At 55.5% G+C, this 17,846-nt stretch overlaps 10 protein-coding genes across 10 annotated transcripts; 6 read left to right on the forward strand and 4 right to left on the reverse strand.

The window, feature by feature from the left end:
* Positions 1-77: 77 nt before the first annotated feature.
* SPSK_06478 (uncharacterized protein) lies at positions 78-1,035 on the forward strand (the record flags this gene model as incomplete). Its single annotated transcript, XM_016733184.1, has 5 exons — positions 78-108; positions 178-496; positions 567-637; positions 699-896; positions 998-1,035. The coding sequence occupies 5 exons, from the start codon at positions 78-80 to the stop codon at positions 1,033-1,035; spliced, it is 657 nt and encodes a 218-aa protein (XP_016592052.1).
* A 372-nt stretch (positions 1,036-1,407) lies between these two features.
* Positions 1,408-1,788, reverse strand: SPSK_06742 (uncharacterized protein; the record flags this gene model as incomplete). Its single annotated transcript, XM_016733439.1, has 2 exons — positions 1,408-1,516; positions 1,589-1,788. 2 exons carry the CDS (start codon positions 1,786-1,788, stop codon positions 1,408-1,410), a joined length of 309 nt encoding a protein of 102 aa, XP_016592053.1.
* Positions 1,789-2,195: 407 nt separating this feature from the next.
* On the reverse strand, positions 2,196-3,485 carry SPSK_06322 (uncharacterized protein; the record flags this gene model as incomplete). Its single annotated transcript, XM_016733028.1, has 1 exon — positions 2,196-3,485. The coding sequence occupies one exon, from the start codon at positions 3,483-3,485 to the stop codon at positions 2,196-2,198; it is 1,290 nt and encodes a 429-aa protein (XP_016592054.1).
* A 1,553-nt stretch (positions 3,486-5,038) lies between these two features.
* On the forward strand, positions 5,039-6,799 carry SPSK_06150 (glycylpeptide N-tetradecanoyltransferase; the record flags this gene model as incomplete). The annotated part of the gene is made up of 1 exon (XM_016732857.1): positions 5,039-6,799. The coding sequence occupies one exon, from the start codon at positions 5,039-5,041 to the stop codon at positions 6,797-6,799; it is 1,761 nt and encodes a 586-aa protein (XP_016592055.1).
* Positions 6,800-7,168: 369 nt separating this feature from the next.
* Positions 7,169-8,403, reverse strand: SPSK_06342 (alpha/beta hydrolase; the record flags this gene model as incomplete). The annotated part of the gene is made up of 2 exons (XM_016733048.1): positions 7,169-8,161; positions 8,227-8,403. The coding sequence occupies 2 exons, from the start codon at positions 8,401-8,403 to the stop codon at positions 7,169-7,171; spliced, it is 1,170 nt and encodes a 389-aa protein (XP_016592056.1).
* Positions 8,404-9,281: 878 nt separating this feature from the next.
* Positions 9,282-9,911, forward strand: SPSK_06634 (uncharacterized protein; the record flags this gene model as incomplete). The annotated part of the gene is made up of 1 exon (XM_016733335.1): positions 9,282-9,911. One exon carries the CDS (start codon positions 9,282-9,284, stop codon positions 9,909-9,911), a length of 630 nt encoding a protein of 209 aa, XP_016592057.1.
* Positions 9,912-10,187: 276 nt separating this feature from the next.
* On the reverse strand, positions 10,188-10,629 carry SPSK_10720 (complex 1 protein; the record flags this gene model as incomplete). The annotated part of the gene is made up of 2 exons (XM_016737021.1): positions 10,188-10,262; positions 10,330-10,629. The coding sequence occupies 2 exons, from the start codon at positions 10,627-10,629 to the stop codon at positions 10,188-10,190; spliced, it is 375 nt and encodes a 124-aa protein (XP_016592058.1).
* Positions 10,630-11,193: 564 nt separating this feature from the next.
* Positions 11,194-12,054, forward strand: SPSK_06531 (GNAT family acetyltransferase Nat4; the record flags this gene model as incomplete). The annotated part of the gene is made up of 2 exons (XM_016733235.1): positions 11,194-11,291; positions 11,361-12,054. 2 exons carry the CDS (start codon positions 11,194-11,196, stop codon positions 12,052-12,054), a joined length of 792 nt encoding a protein of 263 aa, XP_016592059.1.
* A 3,462-nt stretch (positions 12,055-15,516) lies between these two features.
* SPSK_06545 (uncharacterized protein) lies at positions 15,517-16,350 on the forward strand (the record flags this gene model as incomplete). The annotated part of the gene is made up of 1 exon (XM_016733248.1): positions 15,517-16,350. One exon carries the CDS (start codon positions 15,517-15,519, stop codon positions 16,348-16,350), a length of 834 nt encoding a protein of 277 aa, XP_016592060.1.
* Positions 16,351-17,068: 718 nt separating this feature from the next.
* On the forward strand, positions 17,069-17,572 carry SPSK_10718 (uncharacterized protein; the record flags this gene model as incomplete). The annotated part of the gene is made up of 2 exons (XM_016737019.1): positions 17,069-17,428; positions 17,495-17,572. 2 exons carry the CDS (start codon positions 17,069-17,071, stop codon positions 17,570-17,572), a joined length of 438 nt encoding a protein of 145 aa, XP_016592061.1.
* Between the last annotated feature and the right edge of the window lie 274 nt (positions 17,573-17,846).

The raw sequence follows: 17,846 nt of genomic DNA on the forward strand, positions 1-17,846 counted from the left end.
TGCTTTGCATCTCGATCATCCCGTTACGAGCTCGACTTGTACGACCCCACGATCGAGAGCTAGCAACTCCAGGGGACATGTCGACGTACCGCGAGTTGTTGGAGATCGGTACGTACATGATGTATACTGTATATCGTACATGAGTAAGAACGGCAATTCTCGATATCGGGTGAACAGAGGTATACACACAGCACTGGTACCGTAAAGCGGGGCAGACAGCCTCGCGGTTTCCTGCCACACAGCTCCTCACTGGTGGGATGCTCTTGCCTTTCAATATGCGGCATCCCATCGCGCTTTCCCGCCACGACAGAAACAGCGGCGCACTTGCCTTTTGTGATTTGGTTGCATATGTCTTGTATATATCGCGATTTGTTTGGATATATTTGGCCGCTTCGATGCGTCTCCTCTACCGCCATGCGGCCTGGGCTGTCGGCGCTCCCCTCCTCTCCTATGCAGCCGTCATCATGATAGGCGTCACCCCCTTTGTGCAGCGACAGTAAGTGGATGTCGTCACGTCGTCGTATTGAACTCCATCCTCTCCGACGTTCCCACTAACACGGCTCAAGTATCCTATACGCTCACAAATTATATCAATGGTGGCAGAACTCTGATTTACCCCAGAACTGGGGCTTCGCTCGTGAGCTCCCTTTATTCTTGCGTGGCAGTATATCTTGCTTTCTCACACTCACATCCTGCAGGGAACCAAGTCACCTCGTTCCACCTTCCGACGGAAGATGGCGAGTCAATTCACGCTTGGCACGTCCTGCCTCTCCCCGCGTATCGCCAGCACCACGAGGTCCTCGAGATGCAGCCGACCGGTCACTGCGACGACGTCACAACTTCGGAATCGCTTCGTATCCTCAAGAATGACCCCTCGGCCAAGCTGATCGTTTACCGTATGTCATCAGCCCTGCTGCATTCTTGTATGATATGTTTTCTGCTAACGCTTTCAACCAGTTCACGGCGTACGACCTCCCCAATTGTCGTCTTTGGTCAGTGACTGCTACTATTCAGATCAATGCTAACACGTATTAGAATGCCGGCCATCTCCCGAGCGTTGTTCGCGCACCGTCTTTCCACATGTACACGGCCACCAGCAACTACCACGTCCTCGCCATTGACTACCGTGGCTTCGGCACCTCCACGGGGAGTCCCACAGAAGACGGCCTTATCCTGGATGCTTATGCGGCTCTCCACTTTGCTCTCGACACGGCAGGACTCTCTCCGGACCGCATCATCATTTTGGGCCACAGTCTGGGCTCTGCCGTGGCTGCTGGTGCTGCGGAGCGCTATGCAAGGGTCCACGGCATTGACTTTGCCGGACTGATCATGGTCGCAAGCTTCAGCAACCTGTCGGACATGCTTTCGGGCTATGCTATCGCCGGCCTCGTCCCCATCTTGAAACCCCTACGCTCCTATCCGCGTGTCCTGCGCCTGGTCCTTGGCTGCCTCGTGGACCACTGGGAGTCGGCCAAACGTCTCCGCAACATGGTCAGCATTGTGCATCGCAGCAACACTGAGGACGACAGGGACAAGAAGGCCAAGAAGGCCAAGAACGGTCCAAGCGACAATCCGCGCCGGCACCTACAGATCAGCTTGATCCACGCAGCCGACGACAATGACATTCCGTGTATAGAAGACGACAGGATGTTTGCGACCGCCATTCTCCCGCTTATCCCCACCGAGAATGGTGAGGAAGTGACACCTGCCGAGCTCATAACGCTCAAAGAGAAGCGGACCAAGCACTTGGGCAAAGGCGCATTCGTGTCCGAGTGGCGGGAGGGCCATGTGTGCATCCGGCAGGAGCGCTTTCCACACGGTGGTGAGTTTCACGGAATATTGACTCGAATAATTTCGAATGCATGCTAATCAACACAGGCCACAATAACATAGTGCTGCACCCACCCGTCCTACTCGAAATGATGCGCATCTTTGAAGAGGCAGCCCGGCGTCGCAAATGATACAGAGGTGGCATACACGTTTGAAAGTCCGTCCTAGACGTATTAGAACAATAGATATAATCAACTTTTAAAGGTGAAACTCATGTTCGTAATCAAAACTTGCTAATAGTGCAAAAAAAAGTAGAAAATCCAGACGATTTTACAACGCACTCCTATTACAAAAGAAAATTATGGCAGTTCAAGTTCATAAATGCTCTACACGCTCACCCAAACACAAGCAATCACTCGTCGTCACTAACAGTCCCCACCCCAGCCGAGCTGCCGGTTCACACTGTTCATGGCAGTAATGCCTGCACGCACAAAGCCGAGCGCACCGTCAACGGTCGAATTGCCCGTCGACTCAAAGGTCGGCTCCGCACCCTCGGCCTGCCGGAGATCGTCTTGATCCAAGGTGCCCTGCCGCTTGCCCAGCACGGCCTTGGTGATGGCACGCGCCCACATGTTGTACCACTGGTCCTCACTCAGGCTCACATACTCCTTCCGGCCCTCAGGCGTGGTCCGCGAGAACGGCCAGTCCACCGTCACGACCTCGTAGCTCTTGGTGGCGAAAAACAGATATGGCCATGTAAAGAGGATCATGAGTGTCAGCACGCACAACGCCTGCACCCACTTCATCAGGCGCCACCGGTTGAAGCGGTGGTCGCTGTACATGACCAAGCCGACCTCATCCGTAGGGAAGGTGACGGCCAGGTGGCCGCGGTAGTTGGTGCGGCGCACCAGCGACTCCATCTGCGTTTGCACCTTTTTGTAGTCAAAGCCCACCATCCGGCGCTCGAGCGTGAACGACCGCAGCTTGGCGGGGTCCTCTGTGTAGCGGCGGCACCAGTCCTTCAACGTTGGCTTGTCGTCGTCGCCGTCCGCGGTGGTGGCGGCGTTGCTCTCCGGGTCCTCGGGCAGACGCGGGGGACCCGAGGCCGCCGGTGCCTGACACCGGAACACGGTGCCACGCCGGACCTTATCACGGTTCTCCGGCGTCCGCAACGTCCGCCACGACTTGTACGTCACGGCGTCAGAAAACAGGTACGGCGTCAGCTCGACCTTGACGTCAAAGTCGACCACGTCCCGCGTCTCCTTCTTGCCGTTGTGGTCCACGGTCTGCTTGTGCTTGCCGACCAGCTGCACGTACGGCCGGGGCGGTGCCTGGGCCCAGCGCGTGGCGGCAACGGCCAGCGCTTGTGCAGGGTCCTCTGTGCCAAAGTGGCCAATGTCGTAGCGCCACTTTTGGGGCTCGCCCTCCACGTTGGACGGGTAGCGGAAGCGCCCGTTGCTCGGTGCGCCGGAAGATCTGCCGCCAGCCGCCGAGCTGCCCTCGGTTTCGCCATTCCCTGCCGAGTCGTCCGCGTTCCCGCTGACAACGTCCGTGTACAGCGGCGGCATGTCGTCGCCGTCGAGGAACAGCTCGGGTGCATCTTCGTCGGCATCGAGGAAGGCGGCGTGGCTGCTACTACCGTGCGTCGAGTGCAGCGACACAGCGTCGCCGTCGGGCCGCAGCAGCGGCGACGAGCCTGGCTTGCCTTTGACCATTGTGGTGCTTGGGGAGTGAAACTCAAAAGTGGATTGTGCGCCGATCGACGAGGCTGAGGCCACGAGATGGATAGGTTTGAATCAACAAATGAACCGGATTCGAAAAGGAGGCAATCCAGTGATGGACGTAGTGAAAGGGAAGACAGGACGTTGAGGAAAACAAATACGACAGAAGCAGGGTGGACGTGACTTTGTAGAAGAAGGGACAAAGAAGAAAAAAATAAAATAAAAATAGCTGACTTCTCTGACAGGGAACACCCTCTGCCACGGACCTTTTTTCTGGGGAAGGGGGCGTTTACAAATGGGTCGCCGGAATCAGTGCCCGAAAGAGATCAAAAGCGACGGCACACCACAGAAAAGATACGAAGGGGTGATCCTTCGGTGTTTTGTCTTTTGCTTGGCTGTTCTGTCTATTGGGCGGGAATGCAATCCCAGGTTGCAACAAAAAACATGCGTCTTCGCAGCAAATAGGCAACAGCGGCGGAGCACAGCCCAATTGCACGATAGCGGACTGCTTAGTTTTTTAGGGGCGCTGGATAGCTGAGAGATAGTGGGTAAGGAGCGGGTTTCGGCATCATGTGGGCCGGCCTAGGCCCTTAATCCAGCTGCTTTTTTCCCTCTAGCTTGCCCCTGTGGCTAAAAATACAGCGGGTTGTCAAGTCACCCTTACACGTGATACCGCATTGCAGGAATGAGAGGTGGCCCAAATAGGAATTCTCTGCGATCCAAAGCGAACGTGGAAGTGTGAGAATGGAACTTCTGACCGAAGGACCACTCGATGAGATATAGCTCTGTCAAGAATTACATAAAGCTACTGGAATTATTGGTTGACCACGACACATTGAAGTAAACAGATCCGTTGATGCATTCTAAAGCTATTGTCAAGTCCGGAGCCTCGCAACTCACATGGATCTCTGTATGCGTACTATTTTACATCCATTGATTACTATTGAATACTTTAGATGTTTATCGCCGTACAGTAGCAGCGTTATGTCCTACCCCCTCAAACTGAAGTGTGAGACACCGAGAGTCGCCTCAGACTATACCTCAAAAGTACCATTCTTTTAAAAGGCTTGCCATGTCAATGGCTATGTCTTTGGTCCTTACGAATTACAGTGCATCTCATACGCCAAGACAATATTCAACACGTTCAGAGCAGTCCTAAATACTTGCTGCCAATCGAGTAGAAATACTACTCCCAAGTAATAAGGTCACAGCCTCAAGCGACACACGTGACCTCGACTCTCAACCGAAACTGGTAGCGAGCTTTCCCCCAGTTTTAAGAAGCTGTCGGCGGGGTATGGTTGTTGGGGGGTTTGTGCGCCAGGAATTACGGCAGGCGCAAATCGTGCGACCAAGCCTAGACCGGCAAGGAAATCTGCAACGTCTCGAAAAGCTGCGTCGCCTTGTTTTGGCTCGTGACACTCTCTCGAGGCCGAACATTATTTTATATATTTTCTGCGTCCAATTTAAACGACTACCTTGCCCTCCAACCAATCTCCGGCACATACCTACCTTGCAACGACCTACAACCACCTCTGGGCTACCCCACCATGGCTGAGGACGCAAAGCCGGACGCCTTGAGCGAGATCCCCTCCAATGGGAAGGGCAAAGAGGTGGCCGACGCCTCCGATGACGAGGGCGGCTCCGACGACGAGACACATGCCCCCGATGCCTCCACAGCAGCAGACGCCGGCAGCGCACCAGCAGCGGGAAGCGGCGGCAAGAAGAAGAAGAACAAGAAGAAGAAGGGCAAGGCGGCCACACTCGCCGATGCCGAGTCGCAGCTGAAGAAGACCATCTCCAGCCTTCCGGCCGACCAGGTGGCCGAGCTGCTCAAGCTCAACCCCGCGATCTCGCAGGAGATTGCCGACAAAGCGGGCGCCTCCGCATCGACGGCCAGTGGCAGCGGCAGTGGCGGCGGCGGCGGTGGCGAAGGCGAGCCGAAAATCAGTGCCGAGGCCGCCCTGGCCGCGCTAAAGCGGATGAACCTGGCCGAGATCATGACGGGCATGGCTGCCAGTGGCAAGAACGCAAAGGACATGGCGAGCTACAAGTTCTGGCAGACGCAGCCCGTGCCCAAGTTTGGCGAGGACGAGGCCGGCGCCGGTAAGAAGAAGAGCGTGGCCGAGGGCCCGATCCAGGCAATGACAGTCGACGACGTGCCCAAGGAGCGGCCACCCCTGGTGGACGGCTTCGAGTGGGACACGGTGGACCTGACCGACGACGTGCAGCTCCAGGAAGTGTTTGATCTGCTTATGGGCCATTTCGTGGAGGACGGCGAGGCCATGTTCCGCTTCCGCTACTCCAAGTCGATCCTGAAGTGGGCCATGATGTCGCCCGGCTGGAAGAAGGCGTGGCACATTGGCGTGCGCGCCACGCAGTCGCGCAAGCTCGTGGCCTTCATTTCGGCCATCCCGCTGGAGCTGCGCGTCCGCAAAGCCGTGCTGCACGCCTCCGAGGTCAACTTCCTGGTCATCCACAAGAAGCTGCGCTCCAAGCGCCTGGCACCCATCCTGATCAAGGAGATTACCCGCCTGTGCAACCTCGAGGGCGTCTGGCAGGCGCTGTACACGGCCGGCGTGGTCCTGCCCAAGCCCGTCAGCACCTCCCGCTACTACCACCGCTCGCTCGACTGGCAGAAGCTGTACGAGGTCGGCTTCAGCCCGCTGCCGCCCAACAGCAAGCCGCAGTTCCAAGTGCGCAAGTACGCGCTGCCCGACCGCACCAAGACCAAGGGCCTGCGCGACATGGTCGCCGGCGACATTGCCGCCGTCCAGGACCTGCTGACGCGCTACCTGCAGCGCTTCGACATGGCCATGGAGTTTACCAAGGAGGAGGTTGACCACTGGCTGCTCGACAAGCGGCTGCCGGGCGACGAGCAGGTCGTGTACACGTACGTCGTGGAGGACGACAAGACCAAGAAAATCACCGACATGTTCTCCTTCTACTGCCTCGACTCGTCCGTCATCAACAACCCGCGCCACAACGTCATCCGCGCCGCCTACCTCTTCTACTATGCGACCGAAACCGGCCTCACCACGCCCTTTGACAAGCCCGCGCTCAAGCTGCGGCTCAACGAGCTGATGAGCGATGCGCTCATCCTGGCCAAGAAGAACCGCTTCGACGTGTTCAACGCGCTGTCCATCATGGACAATGCACTGTTCCTGGAGCAGCAAAAGTACGGCCCCGGTGACGGCCAGCTGCACTACTACCTGTTCAACTACCGTGCCGCCCAGATAGCCGGTGGTGTCGACCGGAACAACCGGCTGGACGAAGACAAGCTGAGCGGAATTGGCTTTGTGATGATGTAACGGACGTGCAGGAAAGCGGAAAAGAGTCATTAAAACAAAAGGCAAGCACGGCGTTCCTACAGTGTTAATCATAGCATGTTCGTCCTAGCGAGCGTTTTGCGTTCAAAAGTCTTTGGAAGAGCAATGGTAGACGAGAACGGAGGACAGGAGATGCTTGGGTTTGGAGAGAAACGCCTTCAAGCTGACGTAGTATTACAATCATCACCACGAGTACGAAGTACAATCAGCATGCAATGCCAGCGGGAGTCTTAGGTCTAGAAAGTCTAGAAACAGAGGGTCGTAAAATACATAATCAAAACGTCGGTTCCTTTTTCAAATCCGTTTTTGTTTCGGCTCTCACCTCACCTTCCTCCTCCCTCCACCCTCCGTCTATTCCTTGGCCCGCCCGGCCATGACCTCGCCGTTGTGGAAGTGGTCCGTCAGCGTCTGGTTGTACCAGTCACACCGCTCGACCAATGGTGCGTGGCCCATGCCCTCGACAATGTGCGACTGCGCCGGCTGGATGGCCTCAATCAGCTTGCGCCCGTGTGGGACCGAGATCATTTCGTCGGCGGTGCCGTGGATGATCAGGATGCGGCGCCGGTCAATGGCGTCGCCCATGGCGGCCAGCTGTGCGGCCGACTTGTGGTGCCAGCCGCAGGCGATGAGCTGCAGCAAAAAGCCCTTTGTGGAGAACCGCGGGTCGTTGCGCTTATGCATTTCCTGCGCGACAAACCGCTGGTAGTTGCTGTCAAACGTACGGTACCATGTGGCCGGGTCCTTGGCATACGCCTCGGCACTGCTCGTTGTCTGCTCGGGCAGGGCTATGGTGTCGGGCGGGATGGTCTTGTCAGGCGTGTACAGATGGCGCAGCGGCGGGCCGACAAGGTGTGTGCCCGGCACGGGGAGCGTCACGTTGTCCGGCCCGGTCAAGAACTTGTCGCTGAAGATGCGTCCCGCCGTGCCCCGGACGCTCTCTTCGACGCCCTTGGGGATGATGAGCGCAGCACGGCTCGCCAGGTTCTCCCAGATGCTGGCAGACGTGTTCTCGATAGCAGAGGCCGTGCAGCACAGGGCCAGCGAGGCGACTTGGTTGGGGATGAGGCAGGCGAGCTCCTGGGCGACCATGCCGCCCATGGACAGGCCGACCACGTGAACCGAGCGGCCGTTTTCGGCGGACTGGTTGACAAACCCGACGTGCTCCAGCACCTCGATGGCGTCGAGGGCCATGTCCTTGGTGGTGTAGCGCATCAACGGTCGGTCCGAGTCGCCCATGCCGCGGTTGTCGAGCAGCAGGACGGAGTAGTCCTTGTACCGCTCGTGGCCAAAGTACAGCGTCTGGCGCTGCCAGGCCGTCTTGAAGGACCCAAGGCCCATGATGAACTAATATTGTTAGCAGTCGATCCATAAAGCCATTCACAGGATCCATGTGCGACAATCGGACATACCACTATCCTGATGGGGCCCTCGCCGTGGACCTCCCAGCCAATGCGCAACGGCCCACCCCGGCCGGCAGCCACGGGAAGCCGCCCACTACGGGTGGGCTGCAGGTTCCATGTGGCGTCCGGGTAGGACGGGTGCCTGAGCGTCTCGGCGACAGTGGTGACTTTGGTGAGGTCGACCATTGCGGGAAAGGAAGACTGCGGTCGTGGGTTGTTGTCGTCTAACGGCCTCGTTAGACTGGAGTATCCGCAGTCATATGCCTATATTTTTAAACTTAATTGAGCAGACCGGGTTAGGTCTCGTGCCGTGTCTTTAGGTACGGCAGCTGTCTGCGCACGTCGTCTCCTCGATTGCCTATTTTTCGTTGAAATGCTTCAAAAGATCAACCAGTCGGGGCAACGAGGTGATTCAGCGAAGTAAAATGAGGGAAGGAGATGCAACAGGAGGAGAAAGACAAAAGAGTTGCGTAGGAATGAGGTGTAGGGAGGAGTTGGTAGAAAATAGAGTACGTAGGAGAGCTCGTTATAAAAATGCTGTATTTCCGGGAATGGAATACGTGACGAGATGGACACCGGAAGGCACGCTCGCAAGATATCGCCGGAAAGGCTGAGTGCTGCGAGGGAAGGCACTCTTGCCCAGCCTTACTCCTGACATACCCATCTAGATGTGCGGTTGCCGAGGCATAGCAGTAGCCCCTGTGACTGTTAGGAAACGACGGCGAAGGCGCTAGCTGACGCGTGCGACTACCTATAATTTGGCAAGTTACAGTGGAAGGTCTGCGGTATTTTTTCGAGCTAGGCAGAAACAATAAGCTATGCTGAAACTGGACTCAGTGCAACAGTCACTAAATACCACAGGTTTCAAATTGAGCGTTGCAAACGAGAACGACTACCAGTGACATTGGACCCGGAGGTCCGAAATCCATGAAAACGAAGTGTGTAAACATGTCTCGAACACTGATTCTAATGAAACTCAAAAGAGCTCAAATCATCCGAGAGTCTGGACTTGTAGTGACATTATGACATCCTGATGACTTTGGCGGTGATATGACCACGTGACCATGTCTCCACAATTCCGCCCATACGATATCTATGGTCGAATATCGAAAAAAATCGGGAGAGCTTTTCAACCTCAACGGCCGGACGACTCGAGGACCGGACGACATCGGTTCACCACCCTCGTCAGTACCGATTCAATTGCACGCGTCACGACTTCATACGTGCATCCACATACACACACCATGCCGATTGCACGGATTGCACGGCTGCTGGCGCCGGCCTCTGTGCGCGCCGCGGCGGCTGCCTCCACCTCCTCTGCAACCACATCGACACGCTCGGTCTCGTCCCTGACGACGGCCATGTCGGCACTCCGCGTGCAAGCCAGCGCACCCAAAGTGCAGCAGCAGCAGCGCGTGTTCTCGCTCGTCGCCGGCTCGGCCACGCGGCCGACCACTGCTGCCACCTCCGCATCCACCTGCCAACACAAGCACACCCCCGGCAACACCCACACCCACACGCACGTCGTCGGCCACGGCCGCCGGCAACAGGTGCGCGGCATGAAGGTGCACAGCTCGGTGAAGAAGCGGTGCGAGCACTGCAAGGTGGTGCGGCGCAAGGGCGGCAAGCGGCATAATGGTTACATGTACATTGTCTGCTCGGCAAACCCGCGGCACAAGCAGAGACAAGGTTGAGAGGATGGACGACAAGGAGAGAAGAGGGAGGGAAGACGACCTTGTACGATACCATGAGATGGAGGGCCAAATACTCAAGGGGAGAAATTGGCGTCGTATATAGACACCGGGATACATATACACATGATCAGCACAAATTTATGCAGCAAAACGGATCTACGGCGGTCTTCACAAGACTTTTTAAATAATTGCACATACACTGTGGGTCATACTAAAGTATCAAATAGCCATGTATTCCAAGTAGTGGCAGGTCCATTTTGTTTTAAAGAGGCTGCCCTACATCCCGCCAATATACCGCTCTGTGTTCTGCCACTCAGTTTTACCCGTTGAGATCAGGTAGCGGATATGTGTCTTGCAGGTCAGCAAGGTCAGCATTGTATTGCACGGGGTCCATGTAAGAACACTGAGAGGCACTCACCAAATCCGTCACTCCGCGGTGCCGCTCAAACTCTTCTCGCGCAAAGCGACGTGTCTCGGCGCGCGTCGTCGGGTCGCTGATCTGCCGGGTCCCGCGCACAATCGTCCGGTACAGCGCCAAGGCCCGGGACCGCTGCAGGAAATGCTCCAGGCTCAGGGTCGTCTTGCCGCCAATCCGGGAGGTGCGGATAGGGCCGGCAGCGCCCGTTGTATACGCACGAGTGGCAGCGGACGAAACCGACACCGAAACCGGGACGGAGATGGTTCGTATCGCAAGCCGGAGGCCGGCGAGGCGGTGCATGGCGCTCGGCTATGTGCCCAGGTCTAGCTTGGCGGTGCTATTTTGTGCCGGCCGTGGGCGTCATTGACTTATCCTGGCTTGGTCATTTATTGTCGCCGTATGTTGTATTATGTCGTCGACTTATGTCGTTGGATTTCTCAGCCTTTCGCTTTTCTGCCGAAATGCACTGAATTCGAGCGGTAGTGGTTGGCTAGGGTGGAAATGCCCTGTATTACATCCGGCTCCAGTGACGGCGCCCCACACCACACACCATTGCGATATCCAACGGTCTGTTGGAGCGTCAAACCGGTGCGACCACCAACAGCAACCAACACAAGGCTGCGAAAAGTTGCCAATCACGCCACTGTCCCTTTCTCTGACTGAGTGTCATACCCTACTGTCAATTGGGTCTAAGCGCAGATACAGGGTGGGATTAGGGGGGGGACTCGATCTCGGGCGCGGCCACGGGACAACGCCGAGTCGCGTTCGAAGTCAACATCGTGTCAAGTCGCGTTTCGCGATCGAGGCTGGATCGCGGGCCCAGCTGGGCTTAAGAAATCACGGCCCGTGAGCCTCAAACCGGGCATGGCCATTTTAAAACGCCGGCGGGCCGTGACAAGCCCAATTGATACGGCAAACAAGAAATCTGACGCCGAGTTTGTCAAAGACTACCTCGAGCTGGAGTAAGTCCAGCGGCATACATACTTACATAATATCACATATATGCACTTGTTCCCACCTCTAACCCACAGGGTTCCCAACACAATACCGTGGAAAACCTCCTGGACACGCCCGGGCACCAGCGAAGTATACAGCATCCGCTTAGCACGGCCGGCCAACTTGGACGAGGCAACGCTCGAGGCTTGTTACACTCTCATTGAGACTACCAGCCGGGGAGATTATGAGGCCTCGAAGCTCAGGTGGCGGCCCGACCACAAGCGGCAGGAGATGCGGTTGCCAGATTTGCGATACATTATTGTGCGGCGCGTCGGGCACGGCGGCAGTGTCAGCGAAACCCAGGAGGTGAACCAAGCCGACGAAGCTACCAATGAAAGCGACAACAGCAACAGCGGCAACAACGGCACCATAGACACAGATCAGACCGCAGCAAGCGCAGAGGACGTATGCGCCTTTACTTCGTTGATGCCGACATACGAAGAGGGCCATGCCGTCGTCTACTGCTACGAAATTCACGTATCGCCCAGTCTCCAGGGCTCCGGCCTCGGCCGTGTGCTGCTCGGCTTCCAGAGCATCGTGGCTCACAACCTGGGCCCCCCCGTCGAAAAGGTCATGCTGACGTGTTTTTTATCCAACGAGCGCGCACTCCGCTTCTACAAGCACGAGGGCTTTATGACGGACGCGTCGGCGCCGACGACGCGCCGGTTGCGTCGCGGCAAGACGTTTGTGCCGGACTACACGATTCTGAGCAAGGCAGTGGAGCGGTGATGTATGATACGGTGGCCGGCAACGATGATTTCAGTGTGGGAAGGAGAACGAAGCACTACATATTACGATACATGTATCTTACGTCGTTCTTACATTCGTACTCCATTTTATATCATATGGGCACATGCCTTGCCAGTGCAGTAGAAACGGCCGCACGTTGCAATAGGTTGCCGCAGTTGGAAGGTCACGGCATTTCAAAAGAGCGGGCCACCCAGGACAAAAGACCAGGACAAGTGACAGGGTGCTTGTTTGAGACCATGAGGTTCCCAGGCCACGGTTCAGCTGCTGTGGCTGTGCACCATTTGGGGGACAACGCAGATCTTTGCCAGCCATGGCAGGCTCGAGCCACCTCAGGAGCTCAGGTACGCACTGGCAAACTCTGGGTCGGGCAGCTTTCCCGCGCGTCCAACTGCTCTCCATCTCGCCGCTTCTCTCCAAAATTTTGTACTGAAAGTCCTTGAAAGAAACTCGGGAACTCAGGCAGAGTGAAGCAAATGAAGGGATAAACATGTATTCATGACGAAAGTTATAGATGCTCTCAGGACATTTCGTAGTAGATAAATCCCTTCAGCGCAGTTCACACAAGCAATCTTTGTACAAAACGAGTCCCCACGTTGATCGACACTTTTGTTGGACGGAGAATTTTGGCCGACCAGTGAGATTCGGAAACGCAAAAGTTTGCGGCTCTAGTAGTTGCGAAATTGTACGAGAAATACGACGTAGGTCCAGAACTGGGATCGATGACCAAAAGTCAAGGCCAAAAAGGGAAAACGACGTGGTGCAGTCAGCCTATCCATGGCGACTGAAGAGGAAAGATTGCCTACCGATCGACACGACGAGAACAGAGCACAGACAGGACAGTGAGAAAAGCAGATCCAAAATGGATAGGAAGGAAGAAGGAAAATAGGGAAGAATGATCAAAGGTCCAGAACAAAAGGACTCTGGCTCGACCCTCGAAATGCTGGTAATTCTAAAGAGGATCGGTTCCTTCATCAGATTAGGCGGAAGAATGAAATAGCAATTCGGAGCAGTAATACTCCGTACACAAACCAGGCCATGATCCAGAAAGGAATATACATGAATCAAAAAAAAAATAAGCGATCGAGGGGGCCAAGAGTCGCGTCGCATAGTCATATCACGACGCGTTAACGGGGCACAGCGAGCACTGAAAGCGGTGTGAAATGTATGTTTTACTCTCTCTTGCCGTTGAGCCGTTTCCATGTTCATGCGTTGTGTCTGCAACGTACACATGCAAAATACAATGGATAGAAACGGCCTCAGGCTCGTGTTTGGCATGCAGTGAGCCAGAAATTGGGATCAAACACGAGACGATATGTTTACTCATTAGTGCCACACACGACTTCGTTTCCCATATTGGGTCACCACCGCGAACCCAATCTCAGTGCGTCGCAATTACAGTTGCCATGCCTAACCAGTGACTTGCATGCCCATTCCTTGCAAAGACAATCCGTTTGGAACCCGCCGAAACAGGTCGCGGACGGCGCGTTAAGAGATTGCTCAGCCCTGAAAGGATGGGGGCCAGAGGATGGAACACGAAAAACAGACGCAAACACGCCCCTCGGGTACTGTTGGCAGCCCCATGAAACGCTACGACGCGGCAAGGCCTTGATGGTTGCCAGGCATGGGTGGGTTGCGTTCGTGGAAGAGTGAGTGTTGTGCGGGAGAGAGCCATTACTGTTAGTGGCATCAACACTGCCTATCGAGGTCACCATCAGGGCAGTGCCAACAGTCAACAACCGACAGGAAAGTGGCCCCACGCCATGACTAGTCCCTGCAAGTCCACTTTCCCAGTAGCCGCACCACACTAGCGGGTGCCACTTTGCAAGCTCAGCCCAGAACAAAAAAAATAGGTTAATCTGAAATTAACAGAGTTCTCCCCAAAACGCCCAGAGTAGCTCCACAGTCCTTTGAAGAAAAGTCACATTTTCACAACCAGACGATGCAGGGAAGCAAGTGAACAACGCAACCCTGGCGTCTTACGACGTGAGTACGCTTGTCAGCAAAGGTCTCTAGACCATTGTGGCCGGCTTTCATAACGTAAAAAGGGTGAAAATGATCATGCAGGACGACATGCGACTCCAAAAAGGATGACAACGAGCCTCAAACTGCATTCAAGCTCAGGAGCTTTCGACACATTCAGTCTGCCGTCCTCTTCGCTGCTTCTGGGCCCTTGCGCTCCGCGCTGCTGGTCTCATGCGGTGGAGGCCAGGTGGCCTGGCTCTCGGGACATGCAACGTCAAAAGATCTGTAGACATGCCGTCGCAGATGTGTGCCATTGGGACAAGCAGCTTTCGAACTCTCGGCACCCATTATCCTGTCATTTCTCATTCCATTTTCTTGCCACGAAAGAGGGGAGGGGTGTCATGTACATTTGTACTTTCGAGTTTTAAACGCGCCTATCGTCTATAACGCGGTCCACCCATCAGTGAAGCAGCGATGGACTTGCCAGGACATAACGTCTCGGCAAGGCTGTTTTTGCAGTTTCCTTTGGGCAACGGCTAGAATAGCTTCGCGCTAAGAAAGCGACTGCGGAGCAAGCAAAGAAACAGGACATCAGCATCTGAGCAGCAACATGGACATCCAGGCGATCGTCGTACGAGTCAGACGGTGAGCAGGCAACTCTTGTCTTTTGACTCCGACAATCGTGGCAGTCCAGAGTATGTGTGTATCTGTGTCCAAAGCTTACCACAAGTACGACCGACGTATCTGGCCAGCCTACTTCGTACTCACGTCCTCAAAATGCACGTGTGTAAGATTAGTACCAAGACTTCTCATGGACGCCGCAGATCTTGGGCTTTGCCAAGGCCTTGCTCGGTCCTGGCAGCTTTTCTCCTATTTTCCCTTGCTATCTCTTTGTGGCTCAGTGCTGTGTAGCTGCTTCCCGTAGTTCAATCCCTTCTTTGTTCCGTATTGGTGAACTTGATGTGTGCCTTTCCAACCCCAGCGACTCAGCCCAGTTGCAGCCCGTCTTGTCCATCCATCCCAGTCGAATCGCACAAATCAAAAAGAGACCACCCATACTTAGGTGCCCCATGCTTAGTTTGTCCCTTTTCTTGGGTCCTTTGCACTTTGCGCTGTTCACAAGTGTCATAAAGATACACATGCGGCCGAGCCCCCTGTCTCCATCGAGCCTATCGAAAGCTGTCCGTCAACGGGAAAGGCGCACTCTGCACACCCTTCCCCCTTTCCTCCTTGCTCTGTTTTTCTTTTGTCTGACACGAGCATTCCTCCTGTCCCCCCAAAGCTCTTTCCACTCTTAATTACTTGAGCGCCCCCTCCTTCCATCTTCTTTTCTATTCTTCTTTCTTGGCTCTTTCCTCTTTTCTTCTTTTCATCTTCCTTCGTCTCCCCTACTTCCTTCCGTCCCATCATCGACGCATCACGTTTCTTTGATCCTCCATCTGACCACCTCACCACCTCACAAACTACACATTACACACAATGGACTACAAGGCTCCGCCGCAGTATAGCACGCCGCCGCCGGGCCAGCAGGCGGTCTACCCGCCCCAGGGCCAGCCTCAGTACGGCAGCCCGTCGCCTCAGCAGGTCCACGCCTACCCGCCTCAGCAGACCGGCGTCGTCCAGTACGGCACGCCACCGCCTCAGCAACACGCCCAGGCCTATCCTCCCCAGCAGCACCCCCAGCAGTTTGCTCCTCAGCAGCATCCTCAGCAATACCCGCCTCAGCAGCACCCGCAGCAGTACCCTCCCCAACAGCATCCGCAGCAGTACCCTCCTCAGCAGCACCCGCAACAGCATCCTCAGCAGCCCCAGCCGCAGCCCCAGCAGCGCGCCATCCAGCAGCAGCCCCAGCAGTATGCGGCCCAGCAGCCCATGCAGCGCGCCGTCGTCGGCGCCGGCCCCGGCGTCGCCAACAAGAGCGAGTGGAACCACAGCCTGATGGACTGCAGCCCGTGCGACTCGTGCTGTCTCGGCACCTTCCTGCCCTGCGTCCTGCTCGGCAAGACGGCCGACCGCATGCGCGATCCCACCATGCAGGGCGCCGACTCCATGAACTCGGACTGCATGGTCTTCCTCGCCATCCACTGCTTCACCGGCTGCGGCTGGATCTACATTATGATGAAGCGCGGCGAGATCCGCGAGCGCTTTGGCATCCAGGGCGACGGCACGGCCGACTGCTGCGCCACCTACTGGTGCCCGTGCTGCTCGCTCATCCAGCAGGACAACGAGGTCAAGACGCGCACGGCACACCTTGTCGCCAATTCGGCCCAGGGCTACCAGGCCCAGCCGGGCATGGTCATGCCCCAGAAGTAAAGAGGCAGGCGCCCACGCGAAAAAGGAGGGGGGAAGACGACGAGGACGACGGATTGTTTTTATTCGCTGCAATGCACTTAATTATACCACGAGGCGGTGAGAGGAAATTGAGGTCATGGAGGACAGAACGGGGGAGCCCTTGCGAAAGGAAGCTATTTTGCTTTTTGGATTTTTTTTGGCCCTATTTCTCCATTGTCTTGGTTCTTTTTTTTTGTTTTTTTTGTTTTTTTGGATACGCTTTGGATTTGGATTTACACTACGTCCCGCTACATGCGATTCTACAAAATACTAATTTCTTTTGTCATTTGCATTCTGTGTCGCGTTTGCTTGACGAGAACAATACAATACGTGCAGGCAAAGCAGAGTGGGGATCGCCGTGTAAGTGCGCAAAGGTTCTTCGCGCGACTAACATCCACAATCACAGTTTCGCGGAGAACAATGCTAAGAGGAGAACATCGAGTCGTCGTTACACGGCCACCACCTTGCCTCGCGATACCCTCCACGCACGAGTGACTTGGGCTTCTTGTTAAAATGTGGCTGTTATCGTTCAGTTGCAACTTCTTTTGCTCTCTTGATGTTCTTTTTCTTTTTTGTCTCTCGTTCAACTTTCTTCGCCTTTACCAGAATCGCGACTTTTTGATATCACTTACGCACTCGTTTGCAGTCGCATTCCGCAGCTTCTTCACCAAAAAGAACATCAACTACTACCCATTGTACAATGATCATCCCCTCCACGACCGGCGACGTGCTTGCGCCCTCGGCCAGTGCCGCCGCCGGCGCCGATGCCCACCCCGGCTCCAGCACCATCAACACCGCCATCACCTCTACCTCCACCACCAACAATGGCAACATGAACGCCCTCACCATGTTCCTCTTCTGGTTCTTCCTGTGCAGCACCGGCGTCCTCGTCGTCGGCTCCGTTGTCGTCCTGCGCCGTCTGCGGCTGCGCGAACAGGCCCGCCGTGCCCAAGAAGCCAAGACGGCCGCGGCCACGTCCACCGCAACTGCGGCGCACGTCAAAGAGATGGACGAGGACAGCAGTGTGGGCGGCTCGGCTTTCACGCCGGCGCCAGTCCTGGTAGGTCTTTCATTTCGTTTTTTCGTTTCCTTCGTTTTTGTCTACCATGTTGAGCGCCGCTAACAGACAGCCCAAGTTGACTGGCACCACCCGTGTCGCGTCGGCCTGAACAGTCTCTTTGGAACCCTCCGAGACTCGCATTAGTATTGCATGCCACATGTCGGCTGGACCGGCGGCTCGAATGAACTGAACGGGATGGTGTAATAGGTCAAAGATGTGGGCTATCGAAGGAGGCCATGAAATCAGGATGATTACAGAGAAACTGGCGGTGGAACATGTCTAGAGGCTTTCGGGGCTACGATGTCGCCGGACGAGGATTGTCGTGGTGTCCGGCATTTCATATTCGTAGTATTTAGTGAAAATACTATTTTTTTACTTTTGTTTTATTTTCGTTGTTTCGAAACAGTTGTTTGCTTGA

This window comes from Sporothrix schenckii (assembly GCF_000961545.1).
Source record: "Sporothrix schenckii 1099-18 chromosome Unknown Cont38, whole genome shotgun sequence".
NCBI lineage: Eukaryota > Fungi > Ascomycota > Sordariomycetes > Ophiostomatales > Ophiostomataceae > Sporothrix > Sporothrix schenckii.